Here is a 26,337-nt window from a genome sequence, read left to right as displayed (position 1 = left end):
TGGGGCCTGATGTGGGGCCCAAACCGACAAACCATGAGATCATGACCTGAGCTGAAATCGAGAGCCAGACGCTCAACCAACTGAGTGACCCAGGTACCCCAAGAGAGTTGGATTTAAATGCCATTTAGTACATACCTCTTACTTAGTGTGTGGCCTTGAATTAAGTCATTGAATACCCCTCAAGGCTCAGTTCCATCATCTTTAAAATGGGGATAATAATATCTGCCTCCATAAGCTATTGTAAAGACTGAAGTAAGCCCCTGGCACAGTGCCTGGCAGGTGGGAGGCACTTAAAAAATGAAAACTGGAAAGAATAATGATAACTTGGCTGTTTTGTTAGACCTTCCTCCTCTGCTCATCTCTTAAATGCTGGCAACGTTGCTTCTCCTTACTTGGGTCATTTTACCTGGCTGATCCTATTCACTGCTGTTGTTTTTGTTGTCACTTCTCTGCTCATGAGACCCAGTGGGCATCTCTACCAGATGCTAGGAGAGCTAGGAGTCAGAATTGCTTGGGGAGCTTAACAAGAAAAAACATTACCAAAAGCTGCCTGAAACCTGTCTGATTCTATGAAAGGGAGGTCCAGGACTTGGTATTTTTTTTTTTAATTAAAATTTTATTTGTTTATTTAAAAAAAATTTTTTTTAACATTTTTTTATTTTTGAGAGACAGAGAGAAACAGAGTGTGAGCAGGGGAGGGGCAGAGAGACAGGGAGATATAGAATCTGAAGCAGCCTCCAGGCTCTGAGCTGTCAGCACAGAGCCCAATGCGGGGCTCAAACCCACAAACTGTGAGATCATGACCTGAGCCAAAGTTGACACTTAACCAACTGAGCTACTCAGGCGCCCCAAATTTTATTTATCTTTGAGAGAGAGAGAGAGAACAAGTGGGGGAGGGGCAGAGAGGAGGGGAGACGGAATCCCAAGCAGGCTCCCTGCCACTGGCGCCCAGCCCAACTTGCGGCTCAAACTCATGAACCGTGAGATCATGACCTAAGTTGGATCAAGGGTCGGTTGCTCAACTCACTGCACCATCCAGGTGTCCCCAGGGTTTGGTATTTCTTCCATAAATGACCTATTTATATCTTTTTTTTTTTTTTTTTTTACTTATTTCTATCTTCTGCAGCTGGCTGGGCCTGCTCCTTAGATGGCACTTGGGAGCCACTGGGGCTCATCAAGTCACAACCTAACTCCTCCCAAATCAGATCAGGTTTTCCTGCTCTCTCTGGATGGCACACAACTCCGCCTGATGCTAAGTCCAAAGCTGGATGCCATTTTAAATTAAAAAAAAAATTTTTTTTAACGCTTATTTATTTTTGAGAAAGAGACACAGCATGTGTAGGGGAGGAGCAGAGAGAGAGGGACACACAGAATCCGAAGCAGGCTGCAGGCTCCAGGTTCTGACCTGTGAGCACAGAGCCCGACGTGTGGCTTGAACCCACAAACTGTGAGATCATGACCTGAGCCAAAGTCGGAGGCTTAACCGTCTGAGCCCCCTCAGGCGCCCCTCTCTCTCTCTCTTTGGATGATGCCATTTTTGACTGCTTTTCTTTTACTGCCCCGCGTCCCACTCACTCTGCCTTGGAAATGTCTGTCTGACCCTGTTGTCTCTGTTCCCACTGCCATAGTTCAGACCTTACCATTCCTTTGACCTCTTATCTCCCTGCCTCCACTGAGCCTGGAGCTGTTTCAAGAGCTTTTAGTAATTTATCTCAAGACCAATCTTGGAGCCTCTCTTCCTTCCTTACTAGCACAGTGTCTTCATGTGGCCACCATGTCCCAAATGTGCTTCCACTCACATTCATGGGCACTGAGAGGAAGGTAGGGCCCGCAAGAGAAAAGCAGCTTTCCCAAGGCCTGGCGATCTGGCCTCTCACATCTATGCTGTCTACAAATGCTCCCTTGATGCCTTCCCTACCAAATTGACTCCTGTAAGCTTTTCTACATCCTTGTTGCTTGTCTCAACCACTTTTAAGTCTGCCAACATCTTTCTGATCCTTAAGTAAACAGGACAAATCACTCTGCTGGGAGACATGAACTCTTTGCCCCGCCTTGGCCTTCTGAAAGTAACGCTGATTGAACAGCAGACATGCAGTGGGAGGCTGAGCTCGGTTTCTCATGCCTGAGTGAAGTGCAACTGTGGAAGGTAATTTTCAGGTTAGTGTGTTGAATTGGAACCACAGGAGAATGTGGCCAGCCTCACCTGTGCAGTCCTGAGAGTCTGCAGGGACAGCTGCTGAGCTTTTGGGGACGCACAGGACAGCAAAGCTATTAGACCTTTGTACACTTGATTCTGGTACTTGGGATTGCCGTGGACCAATGAATCCAACAGAACCTGCACTTCTTCCTGGGACTCTTCTGATTTAGACTTTGCCAAAAACTCTGCTATGGATCTTACACCTGAACAAAGAAAAGAGGAAATGCCCAATTGGAAGGGATTTATGAGAAAGAGCCTCACTTGAGATTACATAATATGGAGTGAGGACTGAGATGTGTTAACCAAGCCCATTCAAGCAAAGTAAAACTCAAGGCTCAGTTCTTGCACTGCCTCACTGTCTTGTTTGCCTTAAGGCTCCGTGACCAGAGGATTTAGTTTCAACACAGGGCATGTCAGCTTGTCAAAATCTGTTCTAAAGTTTAAAGTGGCTAAGCGAAATGCAGAATTAAACACATGTTTGGGATTGCCATGGGATGATGAACACATACAGCGTTCAGCAGTTTACTAAATGTTCGGATACATGCTGCCTCATTTAATCACCATACCAAGAGGGAGGTGTTAGTCCCATTTTATGGTTAAATATACTGAGGCTCAGACAGGCCATGGGGAGACATAGAGAAGAACCATGAGGAAAAGCACAGCGAGGGAAGTACTTTGAAAAGGCGATGTGTGGGGGATGGCATCTTCTTTATCCACCTTGATCAGGGCACTTGATGGAACATACGGAAATTATAGGGTTATTTACCATTCTTACTATACTGTAAGCTCTTTGAGGACAAGGACTGTATTTTATATATATATATATAAATTAATTAAAATAATTAAATTATTTAAATACTTAATGAAATTAATAAAATCAACTAATTAAATAAATTATTTAAATTAAATTAATAATTTAAATATATTAAATTTTATTTAAATATATACCTAGCATGCATATTTAGTGACTTTATTTCCTTTTTATTTCTAGAGTTATTCATAACTCACTTAATTTCACAAAGGATTTTAGGCAATGGCTCAATAAATCTTTGTTGAATGGATGCATGAAAGACGATATATTTAAAATGGAGAAGTATTTCCAAAACCACCATGGGAAGATTTGAGCAAACGACAAATCAAGAAAATCATAAATCTGACTCTTCTGGTGGTGATGTGGACAGGGGCTAATTGGCTTCACCGTACAAAGTGCTTCTGTGCAACCATCCCATGAAGTGTTTTTTGAGAGCAGTGTGGGCGCTGCCACTATCTCACCTGGGCCCCTGGGGAGACATGGAATCGCCACCCACCCTGTCATACGCAGTACTCACCATAGCTTTCACAAATGAGCTCCTTGTACTTCCTGCCAGAGTTCGCAATGACCTGAAGTAGCCTGATGGATTCCTTCTTGTCCTCCTCTTTGATCTTCTCCAGCCCAAGTATTTCCAAGAGTGTTAGGATGCCTCCAACCTCAAGAAATTCTATAAGGTACCGATTACTGTCCAGAGGAATACAAGAGTAGAAATAAGACAACTGTCAGGTTCCTTGGCACTCACCTCTCTACGGGATCTCAAGGGCCTTTCTTCACGAACTTTGCCCTTCTATCTAGGAAGGGTTCAATGGGCAAAGTGACATAATAATTTGGAAGTTCTTCCTTCTAGCAGCAAATGCAAAAGTTAAATACAATGGACATTTCTTGTGTTTGGTTTTTCAGCATCTGTTTCTCTTCTTCTTGAAATGGTACCTCATGAACCTTGGGGAATCATTCCTCTGCCACTCAAGGGCCATGTGGTTTTGGCAGGATGAGCAGGTGACAGGGCACATTGTCATTCTGACTGCAGTAATCAGTTGTGACCAGTCATGTGAACTCAGTTGGTTCAATGAGGTTCAAAACTGGGGACTTTTTAAAAAAATTTTTTTAATGTTTTATTTTTTCTGAGAGAGAGAGAGAGAGAGAGTGTGAGCAGGGGAGGGTTAGAGAGAGAGGGAGACACAGAATCTGAAACAGGCTCCAGGCTCTGAGCTGACTGTCAGCACAGAGCCTGACACAGGGCTTGAACCCACGAACCGTGAGATCATGACCTGAGCTGAAGTCAGATGCTTAACCAACTGAGCCACCCAGGCTCCCCAAAACCGGGGACTTTCTTAGGAATCCCTGGGAAAGATATGCTCTCTTTTGGGTGGGCTGAGCTAGGATATGTGTCTGGAGCTTCGGAGAACCATAGCGCTCAGAACAGAGCTGACAAATAGAGAAAGAAAGAGAGGGAGGGACCAAGTACTGATGACATTTTTTGAGACATTGGATCTAGTCAGGCAGGAAGTCTGGGTTTCTGCCCAGGTGGTGGAATGTGGTGTGAATGCCAAGGACACCATGAGCCCAATATGCAACTGAGGCCTCAGAATCTCTCTAGAGTAGAACTCACCTGCTTACAGCTGACAAGAAGATGCCAATTGACTTTAGAAGCTTATCTAAACACGAGCCAGTCATATAGCTGTACGTCAAGTTAAAGAGTGAATTTCAGGGTGGTTTTCCACACAGAACCAGATCCTGTGTCTGATTCCTAGTCATCATCTATGATGATGATGGCCCATTCCTGGGCCTACAACTATGGCCCAGGATGACTGACAGTTGAATTGTGTCCTTTATCTGAGAAGGGCCCCTAGGGTGAAGGGGAAGTGGAAACAAACACGGGTGGGGGGAATGATGGCAGGCATGTTCACAGTTCCCCAGGAAGCTTTTCTGGGGTAGTTCAGCAGCCTTGACTATGACAGGCCTCCTAGACATAGACAGCAAGGAGGCTCTGATGAATATAAGGTGCATGGAGAAAGCATTGTCAAATTTCCAAGCCTCTCTATGCCATGACCATTGCACCCTTGGGTCTCAGCACAGTTCATTACTTTGTGTCTCATTTTTAGGCTTCTCTAAAAATAATCAGCTTCATCATTAATTCTCAATTTTGTACTTGCTCAAAGCTTTACACCGGAGGTCACTATCTTTATGAAGAATTGCGTGTCTTCCTAATAAGAGCAACGGGAGATAGTGGAAAAATTAAACTCTGATTTAAAACAACCTCAGTATTTAATGTTATTTTTTAATGTGAGCCTTGCAAAAAGCTTCATTGTAATAAAGCACCCAGAGCACGTGTCAGCTCAGATACAAGGTATGAAATCAACCCACAACAGAAAAGGAACCAGTCAACAATTACTAGGCTCATAACACATCACAGGCTCTTAGAACACTTAAGAAATTAGCTGAAATTATTGCAGCTCATGGAGGATGACTGAGAGCTTCCAAGACTGATAAAGGCTAATGTAATGGGCTGGAGGTAATGGTGCTTTGTTGGGGGGGGGGGAGGAGGGCGCATGAGGCAAATTATCTCTGCTGCACCCTGGTTCCCAGGATGCCAATAGAAGTGGAGACAGATTGGCTCATTAGGAAAGGCTCTTTGCTGCAAAAACGGTGTTTGCTCTGGAGCCAGGCTCCCCTGCCTGTTGTCGCTACAGCTGGGGCCAGGATTATCAGCCCACAGGGTAGTCTCTATTGCTCCACTGTCTTCCACTCAGCTCCCCAGGGGCCCCAGCTCCATGCCCCGTGCCACCCCCCTGACCCTAGGTTCCTACCTCAGTGCCTTCTCCCTCTTCTCCTGAGTTACCAGTTAGGCTCACCAACTTTTGTCACCTCCTTTTCCTCTGTCCCAGGCTAGTCTTGCTTTCATAGTCACTCCTTATACAGATTTCTGGTCCATTATTTCCAGCAATTAGTTTCAGAAGTTTGTCACAATATCAGCAGGTGCTAAGCAGTACTAAAGCATTTATTGTGTGCCAGGCACTGTGCTGCTTTGCTTGCATTGTCACATTGAATCCTCACCACACCCGTGGGGGCTGCTATTAACATGTCTGTGTACTTCATGAGAATGCAATCTCAGCCAGGTTAATGACTTCTCCAAGTCCCAAAGGTAACTGATAGAACTAGGATTGAACCCAGGAGTCTAACTCAGACTCTGAGTTTTCCTGTCAGGCCTCCCTGCCTGTAGACAGATGGAGGGAGTAGGGCTTTATGGATTATCTCCTTGGATGGTGTTGGAGGTGGAGCCGTGGGTCTGCCATGCCACTGGGGAGGGAGACAGTGAAGTAGAGTGGATGGTACATGGGCTTGGTCCAGATAGACCCTTTGCAAACCTTATCTCTGTCATTTACTAGTAAATTACTCAACCTTTTTTGGATAATGTTAATCACCTATTAGGCTTGGTGTTAGGCTCAAAGGAGATAATAGTTGTACATCACATAGCTCAGTGCCTAGAGCATAAAAAGACTCAATAAATGGTAACTAATAATTTTGTCATTATAATATATAGATCCTTAGTTAAAATTTTTTAAAATGTTTATTTATTTTTGAGAGAGAGAGTGAGCAGGAGAGGGGCAGAGAGAGAGAGAGAGAGGAAGACACAGAATCCAAAGCAGGCTCCAGGCTCTGAGCTGCCAGCACAGAGCCTGGTGCGGGCTCGAACCCACAGACTGTAAGAACATGACCTGACCTAAAGTCAGAGGCTGAACCAATTTAGCCACCCAGGTAAACCTATAAATCCTTAGTTTTACTGCTCTATTCTGGAAGTTCAAGGTTAAAAAAGGGGTTTGAGGCTTCTGCAAGATTAGGCGGTAGTTGGTTTTGGAAAACATAATGATGTTATGTTGACTTGTTTTCCTTCAAAATCCACCATAATTAGAGGGCTAGGAAGGAGGAGTGATTTAAAACACATCACTGGGGCAGCTGGGTGGCTCACTTGGTTAGACATCCGACTTTGGCTCAGGTCATGATCTTAAGGTTCCTAAGTTCAAGCCCTGTGTCAGGCTCTGTGCTGACAGCTGAGTCTGGAGCCTATTTCGGATTCTGTGTCTCCCTCTCTCTCTGCCTCTCCCCAACTCGTGCTCTGTCTTTCTCTTTCTCTCAAAAACAAATAAACATTAAAAAAGGTTTCAAAACATGACATCACTTTGGCTGGTCTGTTTTCTCTGTTGTATGACAAGGTCATAGCAAGTTAGGAAATTATGAAAAATTTCAGGTGTAGACACTGAACACACAACTGTATATTAAAAGTGTGGTTCTTTGAATCATTCAGTAAGTGCTGAGTGAGCGTCTAATAAATGTTAGGCATTCTGACTGGCACTTGGGATATGGGGAAGAATGATACCATGCCTGGGGTAATAAGGGCAGTGACTGAGTAAGAAAAGAACACTACCATTTAAGAGGTGGGTGCAGGAAAGAGAAGGTAGAGGAGAGACGAGCCTAGGAAGGGGGCAGTGTGTCAAGCTGGATGGGGGCTAGGGTGAGGTGAGTGAGGCACTTGCTTTGACTAGGAAATTTCAGAGGACATCAAACAACTCAGTAATCAAATAATATTCCAATGTACTATTAAAAAATAAAAATTAATACAAAAAATCCATGATGAATAAAATATTAAAGTTTTTTGTTTTTGTTTTTTTGTTTTTTTTAATATCTTTTTATTTATTTCTAGGAGAGAGAGAGAGACAGCGTGAGCAGGGAAGGGTCAGAGAGAGAGGGAGTCACAGACTCTGAAACAGGCTCCAGGCTCTGAGCTGGCAGTCAGCACAGAGCCCGACGCGGGGCTCGAACCCACGAACCACGAGATCATGACCTAAGCGAAAGTCGGACGCTTAACTGACTAAGCCACCCAGGCGCCCCTAAAATATTAAAGTTTTAAATGAAGATGGGATCTGACCCTGAGCTTGTACAACCATGACTCCCTCCCCTTCCCCTCTCATGTGAAAAGCGCTGCCAAGTGAGATGAGGAGGGTAAAAGGTAGTTTAGACTTGGTGACAAAGGGGTTGCAGACAACCTTGGTGAGGTCAGTGTCACAAGTTGTGAGGTTGAAGCCAGATTATAGGTGCTGATGTTTCTCAAAGTATCATCTTTGGATCACAGACATCAGAGTCACCGAAGGGTGCTTGTGAGAAACAAAGAGGCCCAGGAGCCTCCCTCAATCTACTAAATCAGAACAGTGGGGTGGGGTGGGGAGGCAGACTGGCAATCTGCATTTTAAACCTCTTTCATGCACACTAATGTCTGTGGACACTGGGGTCAACCTGGAGACATACTCAGTGGTATTCCCCTTGGCTTGTTCTAGGCCTGAGTCTGATTAGTAATTTTATCAATGACTTAACTGTAAGAAGAAGAGAGCTGTGATTACTTAAGCCTGTAGTTCTGCCCAGCTGCAGACTCTGGTTCACTCATTCCTTTATTCAATAAACATGTAGTAAGTACCCCTTATGTGCCAGGCACGGTCCTGGGTGTTAGGGCTGTAGAGATGAGAACAGATGTGGTTCCTGCTCTCATAGAGCCTACTATCCAGTGGGGAGGAGACATACTGAGCAGGTATGAACAATACACTGTTGTTGCAATGAAGACAGAGGGAGTGCCGTGACCTGCATACGTAACAGGCTAGACACGTGCCTAGGCTAGCCGGGGGCTCAGAAAAGGGGTTTCTGAGGAAGGGATGTTTAGATTGAGATCTGAGCATTGGAGTAGGAATTAGTCAAATGAAGAGGAGGTTTAGAGAAGAGGGAAGGGTTCAGGCAAGGAGAAAAATATATAATAAAAGGATCTGAGATGATCTATGGAATGCTGTGAGCACCCAGCAGGAATATCCACAAGCACATCCCTAACTCAAACTGTCAAATCTGTCTTCAACCCTGATCTGTCTCTGAGGCTCCTGAGCAAGGTGTCTCAAATGCAACATGTCTCAAAGCAGACTCATCTACTGCAACTCCCTCGTTTCCTTGGACTCTCTTCCCACATGATGGCACCCCATTCGCTCAGTTTCCCAAGCCATAAACATGAGAATCACTCTGTGGAATAGAAATGGAGATGGTAATTGGATTAATAGGTATGGAACTCAGGTTCCAGAAAGAAATGTGGGCTGGAACTGAGAGCCCTTAAACGGTAGTGGGGTTGGCATCACAACTATGAGTTAGGTCACTCAGGGAGAATCTACGAGTGAGCAGAGAAGAGGGATGTGGATGGAGTCCCAAGAAACATCCACATTTCAGGGATGGCTGAAGAAAATTTGGAACAGAGAGAAACAAAGGAGAAAACTGAGAGAATTGGTATCATGGAAACCAAGGAAAGAGTATGTGGTTTTTTTGTTTGTTTTTGTGATGATCTATATGTTCTTTCTTTCCTTCCTTCTTTCTTTCTTTCTTTCTCTCTCTCTCTCTCTCTCTTTCTTTCTTTCTTTCTTTCTTTCTTTCTTTCTTTCTTTCTTTCTTTCTTTCTTCCCTTCCTTCCTTCCTTCCTCTTCTTTCTTTTCTTTCCTCCCTTCCTTCTTTCTTTTTCTTTCCTTTCTTTCCTCCCTTCCTTCTTTCTTTTCTTTTCTTTCCTTCTTTTTCTTCTTGAAGTATAATCGACATATAACATTATATTAGTTTTGAGAAGAGTGTTTTGAGAAGTGGTAATGGTTGATTGACAAATGCCACTGAGAGGTCATGTATAATGACTGAGGATGTAGTCACTGGGTTTTGCAATTAGAACATTGGTGACCTTGGCAAGACCTGCATCAGTGAAGGGGACAGAAGTCAGACTGCAGTGGGCGGGGGAGAAAAGGGAGGTGAGGAAGTATACACAGGGAAAGTCAATAACATTTTTAAGAAGCTTCACCATGAAGGGCAGGAACTAGGTAGAATGTTGGCTTGAGATGGGGATTTAATTTAATGTTTTGAGGTAGAAGGGATTCGAGCATATGCTGATGAAAAAGCTGGTAGGGAGGCCAACATGAAGGCCACCAGAGAAAAAGAATAAGGTTCCTGAGGACAGAGAGAGGACTACACCAGATAGAAGGGAATACCCATGGCAAACTTGATGGGAGTGGAAGAGGTTAGGGGTGAGAATGAGGACATATTTGTAGGTTGGGAAGACAGGAAGGGAGAGAGTTCTTGACTTTGGGGACACTACCTTGATCACCAGATGTCCTAATCTAAAATCTTAGACTCAAGAGAAGAGCTCCCTCAATAATCTTCGTTCCTTTTCTCCTTTGAAGATTGCCCAGTTTATTTCTGTTCAGCAAAGGATACATGAGTCTAAGCCAGGAGGTCAGGCGTACCAGGAACAAGCTGGCTCCCTGGGAAAACTCCTGTTCCAGCTCAGGGGCGGTCTTGCCTTGGTTGGTCTTGATGAAAGTGTTGAGGATGTGACTCCTTGCAACTTTGCCAGCATTGTCCCAGTCCTGTAGAAAACTCAAGAGTCGGCTGATGGCTGCCTGCTCCTTTATAGAAGTCATGGTCAGTCAGTCCTGAAGTTGGCTACAGAGGGAGGGAAAACAGACAGGTTTCCAAAATAGTTAGAACCATGCATGTCCCGTGGGCTACTCTAAGGGTTTTGCTTTTCCAGCAATCGGCTGGAGGCAGGGGGAGTCTCTGCCACCCACATGGATGTTGAAACATTCAAAATACACCCCTAGAATAGGTCACCTCCTACTTGAACAGGCAGGATCTGGCATGAAGAATAGCAAGGTGGCAAACACCTGCTTCACATTTAGGAGCTAAGATTTTAGCTCCTTGGATCCTCTGCTGATGACAGCTGCGATAAGGTTTGCTAAAAACCTGGGTCTCTTTCACCCCTCATTTCACACAGGGTCAGAGATTTGGGGTCTTTAGAGTCCTGGCCCTTCTCATACCAACTGGCCAAGGAAAAATGCTCCTTAACCTTGTGCCTTGGGCTTTTATACTAACTCTTTTAAAAACAACTTTAAAAAAAGTTAGTAAGAATAAAAAGTTCCCATTCCATAGTTGGATTAATGGGCTGTGGTTTGTAGGAGTCTGTGTCCTTGGGAGAGTGTTTTCAGTGGGGGAGGGAAGGTTTAAAATCAACCCGTTTTCCAAAAATAGTTGTGATTGAAAGTGTTATTATCCATAACAAATGTTAGTGCTGATGGGAGAGAGGCATGTGTGATTCTTTTGTCTAACAGACAAGTGAAAGTCATATTTCACATTATCATGGGGTTTTCTGTGATTTACAGAATATTTGTGAAACATTACTTGCAGGGGCCATGATTGATATGGAGAGAACAGCTTGTGTGTTGGGGAGATGTGTATTTCACGAAGACTGTTCAACATGAAATTTACAGTCCCATAAAGTGCTTCTACATCTTCGCCAGAGATCTAGTTAAAAGGACTTTACAGTCTGAAACATCCTAAAATTGATTCTAAATTAACGTTTCCTCACATGTATTTGAGATATTGATGGGGCCCAGCTATCAGAATTTTATTAGGAAGCAATAATCTGAGGCACACTGAGACAGACATACCTACACACCAACCTCCACTGCTCCCCAGAGGACACTGGATACACGCCTGGGAAGGGCGTCCACGTAGCCTCAGGGATGGAGACAGCCACGAAATCCTGTCAGCTTTAACAGCTGGGTAAGTAACTGTGGATCAACCTAAACACAAAAATGACCAAAATCCCTCATAGGATCAGGAATCAATCACTGTGAATGATATTATAGCCCTAAGTTTGGGAATAACTTTCAGAGGCCATGGCCACCTTCAACAGCCAAACAGGCTTCAAGAAAATGGGGATGAATGGCTGTTCTGGATCCCAGGAAAGAGGAGTTGAAACACCACCGTTAGGTTTAAGAGGCAGGAAAGCACCCTGTGCCCACTCTGCTGCTCCCTGTTGCCGTGGGTGGACTCTCTTGAGGATTAAAACTTAAAGTGCCATCAGAGGTGCACCCAGCAATTCTAGGCCAGGGAGGATGGGACACTTCCAGCTGGGCTCTCCCCCCTTTGGCTCCTGAGGTTTCCTTGGACCTTCCCTCTCTTACCCTTTTCTTAACAGGAAAGGAAAACCAACGAATGAAAGCTTTAAAGGTCACAGCGATACAGCTGTCCATCAGTGAGTATAAGGGGCAGGCCCATCACGTGGCGCTGTGTGAGATGCTGAGGGAGATGCAGGGATGAATATGGCACCGCCAGGGCCCCCGAGGAGCACCAGATCTTGTGACAGTGGAAGAACATGAGATTTGGAGTCAGACGGGGAGCCAAGGAGAGAGGCCTCAGGAGAAACCTGTCCTGCAACCCCTTGATCTCAGACACCTTGATCAGAACCGCCAGACTGTGAGATAATCAATATCCATTGTTTAAGCCACCCAGCCTCTTGTGCTTTGTGGTGGCAGCCCCAGCAAACTCCTACATCACCCTCACTTAATTTATCCGTTTTGGGCAGTATTTATTTCTTACTCTGACAGTTGAGGAATTAGCTTTCTCGTACCATGATAACTTCCATTTTTTTCTTCTCCCCTTATCCTCACAATATAGTTTTCCACAATTTATAGTTAAATCAATAGTTAGTGTTTGCATTATTGATCAGTTCAATAAACACTGTCCACTCAAGCCGTAAACTACGATTACATTTTCTTTCCCTTACAAGTTGGTTTTACCTGGAGTTAACAATTGTTTCTTTTTCTTTAATTGCTTAGATTTCTGAATACCTAGGGCTATTTCAAATGTTCCAAACACATGGCAATTTTTCCAAATGTTCAATCCTTAACGGATCAGTTCCATCTTTTCCTCGGTGACTTCTTCTTAAATGTTTATTTACTTTTGAGAGAGAGAGAGAATGAGAGCAGGAAGGGGCAGAGAGAAGGGGGCAGAAAAGCAGGCTCTGCACTGTGGGGCTCAAACTCATGACGTGAGCTGAAGGTGGACGCTCAACTGACTGAGCCACCCAGGTGCCCCTTCTCTGGCAACTTCTTTCCCACAGACCTCTTTCTGCTTCGGTTAGACTGGTTGCTTGCTAAGCTTGGCACACAAATGTTGTCCTAGGATTTCCTTTTTGCCAGTTATCTCTGTTGACTATTCCATTTCCTGGATCTACCGCTTTCTCCTTTGTGGTTTGCTCTCTTGTTTTGTCGAAGTATATTCTTCAGTAGTTTCCTAAGAAATGAAAATCACTTTGTGCATGTGTCCTTGAAAGTCTGAAAGCATACTGATCTCGTGTTAGATTGGTTGGGTATATAATTCCATGTTAGAAATAAACTTCTCTTGTATTGAGCCTCCCTTGTTGCTGTTGAGAAGTCTGATGTCGTTCTGATTTATGTGCCATTGCCGGTGGGTTGCTTTTTCATTCTTGATGCTTTTAAATACTTCTCTGAAATTGTATGATGATATGCGTTGGTGCAGGTGGTGTTTTTCACTTAGTATTCTAGGCCCTTGGTGGGCTCTTTTTGATCGGGTGCTATGGTCCTTCAGATTTGGGAAATTTCTTTATCAGTCAATAACCAGTCTTTTCATTGAAGAACACATAAATGTCAGTGGAGGGTATTTTACCTCTCCCGGGGGTTTTCAGGACTTTCCTACTTTACGGCCTGGTGGTGAGAGGGTGGAGGGTGCTAGATGCCTGGGATCATGTGAAGGACTTGGGCTGCCCCAATGCAGGGTGTAGGCTTTCCCTCTATTACTCAGTTTTCCACCCTGTATCTCATCCCTGCTCTTCAAACTATGCCTGAGGTCTCTTGAGTATGGGGGCCTCCAATTTCTTTCCTCCTTATGCAGCAAGAGGGTTTAGAGTGGCCATGTGGCTTTTGAGAAAGGAGCTCTGGTGAGGGGGCAAAGTGCTCTGCATACAGAGTTCAGCCAGTTCCCCTATGTTTAGCCCCACACCTGGTGCCTGGCCTGTGCTAATTTGTGCCTCCAAGGCACTAAGCTTTTTGGAGGTTAAACTATGTGAACTGACTTGCTTCTTGTCAGTAATCTCCCCCTGCTGGCACTTACTTTGTGATTTCTTAGGATGTTTCAAGCCATATAACATCCCCCTACCTGCTTTCTAGCTTCCAAATATTTGTCAAGCTTTCATTCCCTGTATTTGTTTAGTGTTATGTTAGGGAGGTGTGGAGGGGAAGGGGAGGTACAGGATGGCAGTTGAATCAAGAGCCTCCAGGCACTTATTTATTTTTATCTCAGCTTTCCTTCAAAATAGGACTTGATGAAGATTACAAAACAAACAAACAGAAACCAAATAGCCAATAAGTACAATTTTAAAAAGAATTAAAAAGAAGAAAACAGTGGGGAAAGGAGAAAAATGTGCCACTTTCAGGAGAGAGCTGCTGGGATAAATTCTGTGTCTTAGCTTCTTGACTATCAAATATAAGGGGAAACATTATGCGTCTTTCATGGTGAAGGGAGGAGAGATGGAATGATGCTGGGGAGAAGAAACTAATGTTTTTTAGTGTCTATAAGAGCTAGTCACATATATTTTATGGACATTGTTTTAATCCTCTTAAGATCCTGAGGAAGTACTTATTATTATCTCTAGTTTTCAGATTAAAAAAACTAAAGTTAAGAAAGGTTTGCTCATTTATCGAAGGCCTCACCGCTAAACAGGGGTGGAAATGGAAACTGCACTCAGGTTTGTGTATAACTCCAGAGTCATCTTCTCTCCGTTAAACCAAAGGCACTGATTCAGTTCTCCCTTGTGTTCCAAAATGTCACCAATAACCTCTTGTTGTCAAATTCGGTGGCTAACTTGCTGTCGTCTCATCTTGCTTGACCTCGGATGGATTGTGGGTGACTCCCTTTTCAACATTTCTTTCCTGACCTCACTCTCCCCTGGTTCGACCCCTCACTGGATCCTCCTTGGGTTCCGGTGCTGCTCTGCTCTGTTCTCAGTTGTCTTCTCATGCTCTGTAATCTCCCGGCTGGCCTCCTCTACCCCTTCACTTCATACTACATCTGCAGGCTTTAGGTCTCCCAAACCCTGCTGTCAGCCTGGGCCTCCCTCCTGAGGTTCAGATGCCTGTATCTAAGTGACCAGTGGACGTCCTCATCAGTATGTCTCACACACTCTTCAAATCCTAAGTCCCTAGCTGAGCTCGCCAAGCCCTCACACCTGCTCCTTCCCCTGTGTTGTCCTACTTCAGTAACTGGCTCACCACCAAGATATATATATATATATATATATATATATATCCTCATCACCTCATCACCCAAGATATATATATATATATATTTTGAATGTTTATTTTTATTTTTGAGAGAGCAAGCAAGTGGGGAGGGGCAGAGAAATATATAGAGAGAGGATCCCAAATAGGCTCCACCATGGTGTCTGTGCAGAGCCCAAGGCAGGGCTCGAACTCACGAACCGTGAGATCATGCCGTGAGCTGAAATCAAGAGTAGGACACTTAACCTTAACCGACTGAGCCACCCAGGTGCACCCCCCCCCCCCCAAGAGCTACCTTTGACACATTCCTCTCCCTTACTCTCCTTGTCTGAGTTGTTGCCAGGTTCTGCCAGTTGGCCTTCCTAAATCTCCGTCAGTTTATTTATTTTTGTCTCCACTGCAACTGCTTTCACTGATCCTGTCATCCCTCAGGTGGATTGCTGCAATGGCCTCTACACGATCTTCAGGTTTACTCCGTCCTAATTTTCAGTCACCTGAGATTTTAAAAAATGCAAACAGATTTCCCTGTTTCAAACTTCCATAGTTCCTCATTACTCTCAAGATAAAGTTTCAAACATCTCAGCCCAAAGAACTGTCTTAATTTTGCCACAACTGAAATCTGACCTCCCTCCACCCCTGCCCCAAGTCACTGCTTCCAGTGGGAATGGAGAGGAGGCTGCCTTCTTTCCCATGCTTCAAACCCTTCTCTAAATCCCCCATACTAAATCATTTCTTTTCGAATGGCTGAGCCTGGGTGGCTCAGCTGATTGAGCACTGACTCAGGTCATGATCCAAGGATGTGGGATCAAGCCCCATGTTAGGCTCTGTGCTGGGTGTAGAGCATGCTTGAGATATTCTCTCTCTCTGTCTCTCTGTCCCTCTTCCTTGCTTGTGCACGCTCTCTCTCTCTCTCTCTCAAATAAAATAAAAAGGGGCACCTTGGGTGGCTCAGTCAGTTAAACATTCAACTTTTTTTTTTTTAATGTTTATTTTTGAGAGGGAGAGAGAAAACAGGGGTGGGGCGGAGAGAGAAGGAGACATAGAATCTGAAGCAGGCTCCAGGCTCTGAGCTGTCAGCACAGAGCCTGATGTAGGGTTCGAACTTGTGAGCCATGAGATAATTGCTTGAGCTGAAGTCGGACACTTAACTGAGCCACCCAGGTGCCTCAGCATCTGATTCTTGATCTTGGCTCAGGTCATGATCTCACAGTTTCTGAGCTTGAACTATGCATTGAGCTCTGCGCTGACAGCACAGAGCCTACTTGGGACTCTCTCTCTGTCCCTCCCCTGCTCATGTACTCTCTCTGTCTCTCTCAAAATAAATAAATAAACTGGGGCACCTGGGTGGCTCAGTCGGTTGAGCGTCTGACTTCGGCTCAGGTCATGATCTCACGGTTTGTGGGTTCAAGCCCCGTGTCAGGCTCTGTGCTGACAGCTAGCTCAGAGCCTGGAGCCTGCTTCAGATTCTGTGTCTCCCTCTCTCTCTGACCCTCCCCTCCTCACGCTGTCTCTCTCAGAAATAAGTAAAAACATTAAAAAATTAAAAAAAAAATAAACTTAAAAAAGCCAGCAGTTAAAAAAAATAAAAATAAATTTAAAAAATTATTTCTTTTCCTCTGGGGTCCAGCCTCCTGTCCTTCCTCCTCTGCAATGCTTCGGTGCTCATTTATGGGCCACTCCCTGATGCTCACAATGGCTTGGGCACCTGTCTTCCTGTTTACCCAAGCTTGGCTGGGCAGTTTCAACATCAACATGCTCCATCTTCAAAATCTGGGCGCCTGGCATCGTCCCTGGCACATAATGGATGCTCAACAAGTGTTAACATAATTGACACCTGACACAGTGTGCTCATAATGAGCACTTTAATTTCCTTAACTCCAAAGAGTAATTAACCAGATGTTCTGGGTGCCGATTCCTAGCCAAGTACTGGTATTAGGCCTGGTTAACATGACAAACCTAGCCTTTGCCCTCGAGGTGCCTAGAGATTGGCTGGTGGAGACAAAGGCAACCTGGTGATTTTAATGAAAAGTGAAAAGTGTTCTTGGGGTGCCTTGAGCATCCCATTCTTGATTATGGCTCAGGTCATGATCTCGTGGTTCATGGAATGGAACCTCACGATGGGCTCTGCGCGGACAGTGTGGAGTCTGCTTGGGATTCTCTCTTTCCCTTTCTCTGCCCACCCCTGACCTTGCACTTGCACACATATGCTCTCACTCTCTCTCTCTCTCTCTCAATAAATAAACTTTAAAAAAAAATCACAATTTAGGGGCGCCTGGGTGGCTTAGTCGGTTGGGCGTCCGACTTTTGCTTAGGTCATGATCTCGCGGTTCGTGGGTTCGAGCCCCGCGTCGGGCTCTGTGCTGACTGCCAGCTCAGAGCCTGGAGCCTGTTTCAGTCTGTGACTCCCTCTCTCTCTGACCCTCCCCTGCTCACGCTGTCTGTCTCTCTCTCTCTCCCTCCTAGAAATAAAAATAAAACATTAAAAAAAAAAAAATCACAACTTAAAAAAAAAAAGTAAAAAGTGCTCTGATGGAGTAAATCCCAGGATCTGTTGAAGCAGGTAGGAGAGGCACAAAATCTAGATTCCAGTGACCTTGAATCGGTGCCTCTAACCAACTCCACATTCACATTCATGATCCACATGCTAAACTCTGTGAATGGCCTGTGACGCCTGCAAGCTCCTTGCCCTCCCTCCTCTTCCATCTCTTCTCAGGACATCTACTCTTGGGTTAACAAGAAGCCATGAGGCAAGAATGTCCTCACAGTCTTTTCTTCACTCTTCCCATGTGACCTGTACCCACACCCGTGCTTCTCTTTTCCTTCTCCTTCTCCCAGAACTCTCCGTCCGTCCGTCCTGCCTCACTCCACCCACTGCCCCCTTCTCCCCTGTATCCTCCACTGCACTCTTTATTTAGGCATTTTTCTTGTTAACTTACTCAATTCTTGCCTAGCCTAAAGCAAAATTAAGCAAAAATGAAGACAAAACCCGTTTACCTCAACCCCACATCCCCCTCCAGTCCCCTCTCTGGTTTTCTCATTTCACAGGAGAGCCTCTTAAAAACACTCAATACTCTTTTCTCTTCTCCCACTGACTGTTCACTCCTCAACCCACTGCAATTTGACTTCTTCCTCCCCCGCCACCTGTCCCCCCAACTCCGCTCCCATCACTGTACCCAGCGTCTCTAACCTCCTCATCGCTCAGCATAAAGGGTGTTTTGTTTTTATTTAAAAATTTTTTTTCGATGTTTTATTTATTTCAGAGAGAGAGAGAGAGAGAGACAGCATGAGCAGGGGAGGATCAGAGAGAGAGGGAGACACAGAATCTGAAGCAGGCTCCAGGCTCTGAGCTAGCAGTCAGCACAGAGCCCGATGCGGGGCTTGAACCCATGAACTGTGAGATCATGACCTGAGCTGAAGTCGGACGCTTAATCGACTGAGCCACCCAGATGCCCCTAGAAAGGGTGTCTTAATCTTTTGCTCACTTGTCCTGTTACTGCAACAACTAACTCCACTGACTATTCCTCCAGGTCAAAATGCCCTCTTCCCTGAGGCGTCTCCACCATGGTGTCTTCTCTTGGTCTGACTGCATCCCCGGCAGCTGTCTCCCTCTGCTCCATCTTGGCTCCCCGGTGTCTGTCACATTGCATATAAATCTTCAGTGAGTCACCTCAAACATGGTTAGGAGTCTCTCCGCCTGACCTCCAATCTCACTGTCAGCCATTCCATTAAACATGAAACTCAACAAATAGTGGCAGACAAATGTGTCCCCTCCTCAAGCTAGGCCTCTAGGAATAAATGCGAAAAAGACACAGTTCGGGGGTGGCACAGAGTCCTGTAGATAAGCGACTTCAGCTTCAATAGTGTACTAAGTGCTATGACAGGGTAAGCACCAGGAGACTTTGGGAATGTGAGCAAGAGACATCTAACCCAGCCTTGGTTGGGCTGGTGGCTGTTTCAGAAGGCATTCCAGAAGAGACACCATCCAGGCTGAAAGGCTGTGATATGTGGCCAGCCAGGTGAAGATGTGATGAAATTGTATTTCAGGTAGAGGAAATAAAATATGCAAAGGCTTAGAGGTGAGAGAGTGTAAGACATATTTAAAGAATTCAGGTGGGAGGCAGTACAGGGCTGTGGTTAGGAACACGGACACTAGAACTCCATGACCTCCCGCCTCCTGGCTGTGTGACCTTACGCAAAGCATTTAACCTCTCTCTAGGCTTTAGCTCTCTTACCTGAGAAGAGGTGATAATACCTCAAAGGGCCAACATAAAACTTAGCTCTCATTTTCATTGCTGAGACCATTCAGTGTGTCTGGGGCACAGTATGAAGATGGAAGTGGCGAAGGATAAAACTGTGAAAATCGGCAGAGGCCAGAGAATGAAGAGCTGCACGTGCTGTGCTACAGGGTCTACGCTCGATCCCTAGGGTCATGTGAAGGTACTAAAGGGTTTTAAGTCAAGAGTGACAAGAAAAGATTTTGTTCTAGAAATCTTTTGACTGCAGTGTAGAAAGTTGATTGTAAGGAGGCAAGACTGGAAATGGGGCACCAGTTAGGAGGCTGTTCCCCTAATCTTGGCCAAAGAGTCTGGTGACAGTAGGGCTGGAGAGGAGCAGGCATGCCACATAGGTAGAAGCGACAGGACCTGGTGACTGGCACTGGAGGGTAAAAGCGGGGGAGGAATCAAGGATGCCCAGCTGACCTTGCTTCCTACTTTGCAGAGAAAATAGGGCCCATTAGGTGCACCTCCCTTCGCTCCCCTCCATTCTCAACCCTACTATGTCAGCACTCAGCCCTTCCATGGGTGCTAGAGTCTGCCCCTCTATCTTCAATCTTTCCATCTTTTTGACTTTTTTACAATTTTTTGTGTTTGTTTATTTTTGAGACAGAGAGAGACAGAGCATGAGTGGGGGAGGGGCAGAGAGAGAGGGAGACACAAAATCTGAAATAGGCTCCAGGCTCTGAGCTGTCAGCACAGAACCCAATGCGGGGCTCGAACCCAATGCGGGGCTCGAACCCAATGCAGGGCTCGAACCCATGAATGAGCTCATGACCTGAGCCAAAGTCAGATGCTTAACCAGCTGAGTCAATCAGGTATCCCTCTTTGTTTTTTTAATGTTTATTTAATTTTGAGAGATTGAGAGAGACAGACCACAAGCATGGGAGGTGCAGAGAGAGAGGGAGACACAGAATCTGAAGCAGGCTCCAAGCTCTGTGGTCAGCATAGAGCCCAATGCAGGGCTTGAGCCCATGAACCGTGAGATCATGACCTGAGCCAAAGTCAGAGTCTTAACCAACTGAACCACCAGGCTGCCCCATTCTGACTTCTCTTAAACACCTGCTCAATTTTCACCAACCAAAATCAGTATGTAAATAATGCCTTCTTTGATTATCTTTCCTTCAAGCTTCTACCCTTCCTCCCTTCTTCACCCCCAAATTTCTCTAAACAACATGTGTCATACAAGGCCTTTCATTTTTTTTTTTAAATTTCTTAAATCTTTATTTATTTTTGAGAGAGAGAGACAGTGTGAGCAGGGGAGGGTCAGAGAGAGAGGGAGACACAGAATCCAAAGGCAGGCCCCAGGCTCTGAGCTAGCTGTCAGCACAGAGCCTGATGCGGGGCTCGAACCCACGAACGTGAGATCATGACCTGAGCTGAAGTCAGCCGCTTAACCGACTGAGCCACCCAGGCACCCCCATACAAGGCCTTTCAAACTTGGCCCTGGGCTAACCTCATCTCATCTTCCCAGGCCCTTCCAGGCCCTCTGCATTTCAATGCTACTCTTCCATCAGAAATGGCCAGCTTCCTTTTTGCCCTTTGGCTACTTCCCCAAGACAACCAACGACCCTTGGTTCTGTGGTCCCACCCATGCCACCTCTTCCCCTACTATGCTGTAAAGCTTAACCATCCATCCCACTAGAGTGTGAGTTCCTCAAGGGCAGGAGTTGGTCTTCCCTGTCTTTGTGTCCCCAGCGCCTGGTATAATGCCTGGCACAAAATAGATGTTTAATACATGCTTGCTGGGTGAATGAGTGAAGAAGTCAGCCTGCGCCTGTTTTAGATGGTTATATCTGAGTGTCCATGATATGTAGGTCCATAAAACTACCAGCTTCCCAACGCTGCCATGTGCAGGGTGGCAGAAACTTCAACCAAGAAGGCCAGTGCAAAGTCTATGAGGCATTTTACAGCTATGACAGGAAATAGCAATGTCAGCAACAGTGTCATCTCTGGACACTAAGGACAGGGATTCAGTGCCATGAACGGTCAGTTAAATTGTAATTGGAGCGAACTGTTCGTCTGCAAACCATAATGTTCTTTAGCTGCACAGCCAAATGGCATTCAAGAAGGGGAGAGATTTTTTTGAAATGTCAAAGAAATTATTTCCAATTTGGTGCTCACAACCAGAGACTCTAATGATCAGTGGAAATGAGAAGCAAACAAATTAGCACTAATGGAAAATGGCTTTTGGAAAAGAGGATTTAATTTATAGTCAACTGATCATGGCATACAGTATGCAGTAAAAGTCAGCCTCACCAGCTTGATCGTAAGAACCAGAGCACACATGGAATGCCAGAGAAAAATATACGTATGCCATCATGCTTATTGGAATCTCTCTGTAAGTGGCAGCCAATTAAAATAGTCATTATTTTACCTTGGAGAGAAAATGGTCTGAAAAAAATCAAAGCACATGAAATTAAAATCCGGATTAGGAACCACGGTCCAAATTGGTTTGTTTGTGGACTTTTAACCTTGGCAAAGTCTTCTGCAAGGACGACAAACCTACTTTGTCTTCAGCCCAGAGTGGGCTCTTTGTTTTTAATTTCCTTTCCGTTTTCAGAGGTGATTAATAAATCTGGACTCACCCATAAATCATTTCTATAGCAGACAAATGGTTCTTCTTCATGCAGGGAAACTAAGATCACAAAATCTCAAAAACCCCAGCTATTGTACTAAGTCAAAAGTCCTTAGTGACAAATGAGCAGAGGTATTAAAAACCAAAAGGTCACCTGGTCTTGTTTCTAAATAAAATTTCTCAGAGGGCTTTCTTTTCCTAAATCAAAGACACGTTCCTAAAAGCAAGAAGCCTCTAGAGCATGGGCTGCCAGCCTGGCTCCCTGTCCCCAGATGGCCTTGGAGAGAAGGCAGTCACTGTCCCCTGTTCCTGTAGTCTCCATCTTTAGAATGGAATAGAGATCTTCTCCTAGGGCTCCCTTCCCAACTCCTCAGTCTCAGTGCCCCATTCAGAAAGAGAGAGGGAGGGGAAAAGAGAGACAGAGAAAGAAACATTCTCCTTCTGACCTCAGGCCCATCCAGAGGGTGTCCTGGCCTTTTACTTCTCCCTCAGGGCACATGTACTACAGTTTGTCACTTCTTTCTCTCACATTCCCTTCCTTCTGCCACCCATTCATAACTTCTTCACAGAGCCAACCACCCATCACTTCCCTACAGACTCCATGTGCCCCATCTTTTCCCTGGTTTCCTTTCCCTCCATTCTCTCCCCAGAGACCACCTTTCTCCCATCTCCCTCCTATGAAGCCCTCTGCCTTCATCCCCTTGCCAGATCTACCCTCATTCTCTACCCAGACCTCACTTTTCCTCTCCTAGATCACTTCTGCCTCTCTCCTCCGCTCCACACACCTGCCCTCATGCTCTCCCCACAAAACATTCACTCTCTAGGCCAACCGTCATCTTTCTACCCAGAGTCTCCTCACTCCTGCACTGTTCTGTGCTTCATCTTCTCTGACCTGATTTCCTATCCCTCCTTGTGTCCCAGCCTCTTTACTCAGCCCTCAATGGTCTTTGCTCCCAACCAGCAGCCTCCTCCACCCTTAGCTTCTCCAGTTGCTCTGCCTCCCCTCAGCCTGTCCCTAAAGTTGGCTCTAACCCAGGTGCCACTTCTGCAGAGCCCTCCCAGGTAGAGGCTGTTTATATTCTTACACCCCAAAAGTCTCAGGATTGGCAGGGGGGTTGGGGTCTCCTCACCCAAGCCCAACCCTGTTCCTTATTCCACCTCTTTCTTGTAAAAACCCTTGCTCGTTTGAGGGTCATGTTATTCTGCTGTATTGACCATTATCCCTCCTCATATTCATAGCATCACATACAGACTTCAGAACTATGTACTTAATTCATCAAGTTTGGTACCTAGTCCAAAGGGGGTCTGGCCATGTGAACATCTTGACTGCTCTCTGTATTCCACTCCAGCCACCCACTCCCATGGGCTGCTTCCTGGACCTTGCCATCAGCTGGACCTACTCAACCTTCATTACTCCACTTTCTGATCACACCTCTCTCATTCAACTATTTCTAAGATATGGGTTCTTTGACTTCACTGGGACCCCCAGTCCATAACACTTTTATACTCTCTCATGCAGTTTAGGTTCTAAGCTCTAGGATCTTGACCTCTTGCAGGATCATCCACTTCCTTTGTCTTTCCATTTCACCACCTGATGAAACCCAAACCTGGATTGATTCAACTAACCTCTCTGCACCCCCCACCAGATGGCTGAATATTGTTGGGGAAGAATGCCTATCACACAACCATGCACGCTGCTGCTGCTACTATGAATGGCCACTGACCTCATGTCTCATAACTGCGCAGAAATCTGTATGCTGCCTCAGTCATCTTGCTGCTATTCTTCGCTCACTGAGACTACTTTAATCTTTCTTTGCTCTTCTCAGACCTTCATCTCCCATCCCACTCTTACTGCCTGATACCATGTCTCCATTTCACAGAGAAACTAGACACCACCAAACAAGAATTTCCTCAGCTTCCTGCCACCAAACCTACTAATGTACTTATCTCTCATGCTTCCTTCTTGTCACAATGCAAATGTCCCTCTGTTTTTCCCAGTGAATGTCTCCACCAATGCTTTGGATTCCCTCTTATTCCTTTTCTGGGGGTGCTACTTTCTCACTTATCTCTGTAAATTTATCTTTTTTTCCTTTTGCTGGGTCCATGCCAAAAGCATTTCTCTTATCTGAATAAAAACCTTTGTCTCCTTCCAGCTATTGCTTTTTTTTTTTTTTTTTCTCGGAAAGAGCCAAACGTCTTGAAAATGTACTGTACAGTCTTCACTGCCTCACCTTCCCACCCACTTCTCAATTCATTGTAATCTGACCTCCATTCCTATCACTTCCACTGAAACTGCATTTGCAAAGGCCACCAACAACTTCCTTGTTTCTAAATCCAGTAGATTTTTTCAGACTTCATTTTACTTGATTAGTCATCAGCCTTCACTACTTTCCTGCCTTGGCTTCTGAAACACCACACTCTACCACTGATTATCTTACCATTCAGGACACTTCACCTCCACTAACTTTGCAAGTTCATCTTCCTTTGCAGACCCTAGACTTGGGAGCTTCTCAGGACTATGTCCTAGGCCTTCTTCTCTTCTTATTCCTATATATACTCTCTGGAAAGCCCAACAAATCCATCCATCGGTGTGGCTGATGTCTATAAGGCACCACAGACCACCACATTTCTATTTCTCGTTTAGACTTATCTTTTTTTTTTTTAATTTTTAATGTTTTATTTATTTCTAGGAGAGAGAGACAGCGTGAGCAGGGGAGGGTCAGAGAGAGAGAGGGAGACACATAATTGGAAACAGGTTCTAGGCTCTGAGTTGGCGGTCAGCATAGAGCCTGAAGCGGGGCTTGAACCCACGAACCGTGAGATCATGACCTAAGCGAAAGTCGGATGCTTAACCGACTAAGCCACCCAGGTGCCCCTCGTTTAGACTTATCTTGCAAGCTCCAGTCAGGCATATTTCACTGCTGCCTGGACACTTCCATTTGGATGTCCCGCTGGCATCTTAAAACTCATCAGCCCCCAAACTTACCCTCTCCTAAAAACTTTGCTATCTCTTCTTTCTGTTTGCTCAAGCCAGGAATTTAGAAGTCATTCTTCATTTCTCCTACTTGCCCCACGAGGCACCAAGTCCAGTTCTTTTTAGCTCACAAGTGTCTAGGGAATCCATCCCCTCCTCTTCATTCATGCTACCTCTCCATTCTTTAGGCCACCATAATCTTTTCCCATTACTGAAACAACTTCCTCACTGGTCTCCCTCCTTTTCTCAATCCCCAATTCATTCTCTGCATTGATCTTTTTAAAACGCAAACCTGATTGTTACTCTGTTGTATAAAGCCCTTCAGTGACTCTCCACTGTCCTCAGGATAAAGTCTGAGCACTTGTGTTTATAGGTATAAAACACACTGGAAAATGTTTACCATTTACCTATAGACTCAAAGCTGAGCTTGGCATCAAAGTCCCCCCACCCCCACCCCCGGATCGGGGCCTAACTTTTCTTCCAAGGTTATTGTCACATTAGTATCTCCTCTGGCCAGAAGATGCTCAAGATTTCTGGCAGCACCCCTCAGTTTCCCCTCTTTGAGCACCTGCAAGGAGTCCTTTGTCTTCCCTATCTCCACAAGTCTTTCAAGGCCCGGCTCAAGAGGCCTTGCCATCTTTGCCATAAATGCCCTTCAACACTTTCTGAGCCCCTAAAATCCTTAGGGTCTACCCTTCTGTAATATTTATCCCTCACACAGAATTACAGTTGGTTAATGCATGGTTTTTCTCCCTCTCCATTTAAGATGTATGGAAGTCAGGGCCAAAAGCTTAATCTTCACTAGAGCCCACCTACATAACAGGTGCTCAATAAATATTTGTTAAATGCATGGATAAATGCAAGAAAACTGTACTCTCTAGCCCTTTTGCGCCCCCCACGAACAGAACGTTCTCTAGAGTCTCCCCCTAAAGCACCACTCCCCTGCCTACCACTCACCCCACCAACCAGAATATCCCTGAACCAACTGGGTGGAGGATGGGCTGGCGCACATCCTAGGCCGTTTTGTACGGTTTTCTACCTCCAGCCCTCGGAGCTGCGTCTGGTAAAGGATGGTAGAGGTAGATGATGTAAGTCAAAGGGCACTGTCGTCCACCTCGTAGGACAAGACACGATCGGGAAGGAGACCTTCCCATTTCCACAAAACCGCAAATCTCCCGCAGACCCTCTTACCTACACTGGAGGGCGGGAACTCTTTCCGACTGGCGTCGGCTAACCAATACCGAACTCAGATTATGAGAGCCAGCTAATGGCTACGAAGCAGAGACAGAATGGGGCGGGGCATGGTTGCTAGGGCCGACTAGCGCGGTGAGGCGAGAGGCTACAGGACTCGGCGGTTGTTAAGACG

The 26,337-nt window shown here is 45.4% G+C and overlaps 1 protein-coding gene across 4 annotated transcripts in view; it reads right to left on the bottom strand.

Moving 5' to 3' along the window:
- The window catches only part of ARMH1 (armadillo like helical domain containing 1), a 49,356-nt gene extending 23,077 nt beyond the window's left edge, over positions 1 to 26,279 (bottom strand). For 3 of the 4 annotated variants that reach the window (XR_005529566.1, XR_005529567.1, XM_039238694.1), the window contains exons 1-6: positions 26,163 to 26,279; positions 11,513 to 11,647; positions 10,281 to 10,508; positions 4,618 to 4,686; positions 3,526 to 3,692; positions 2,204 to 2,400 (exon numbers count right to left, since the gene is read on the bottom strand). Coding sequence is in view for 2 of the 4 variants with exons in the window: in XM_039238694.1 (XP_039094625.1) it covers positions 2,204 to 2,400; positions 3,526 to 3,692; positions 4,618 to 4,686; positions 10,281 to 10,486 (639 nt within the window). In the remaining 2 variants the exon portion in view is untranslated. Of the gene's footprint in view, positions 1 to 2,203; positions 2,401 to 3,525; positions 3,693 to 4,617; positions 4,687 to 10,280; positions 10,509 to 11,512; positions 11,648 to 26,162 lie in introns of those variants that run through there. The other variant, XM_039238696.1, reaches the window with a different exon arrangement.
- Between the last annotated feature and the right edge of the window lie 58 nt (positions 26,280 to 26,337).

Source organism: Hyaena hyaena, unplaced genomic scaffold, assembly GCF_003009895.1.
Source record: "Hyaena hyaena isolate Hyena2069 unplaced genomic scaffold, ASM300989v1 scaffold_144, whole genome shotgun sequence".
In the NCBI taxonomy this organism is placed as follows: Eukaryota; Metazoa; Chordata; class Mammalia; order Carnivora; family Hyaenidae; genus Hyaena; species Hyaena hyaena.
Note: the sequence above shows the minus strand (reverse complement) of the source record. Positions and strands in the feature narration are given on the sequence as shown.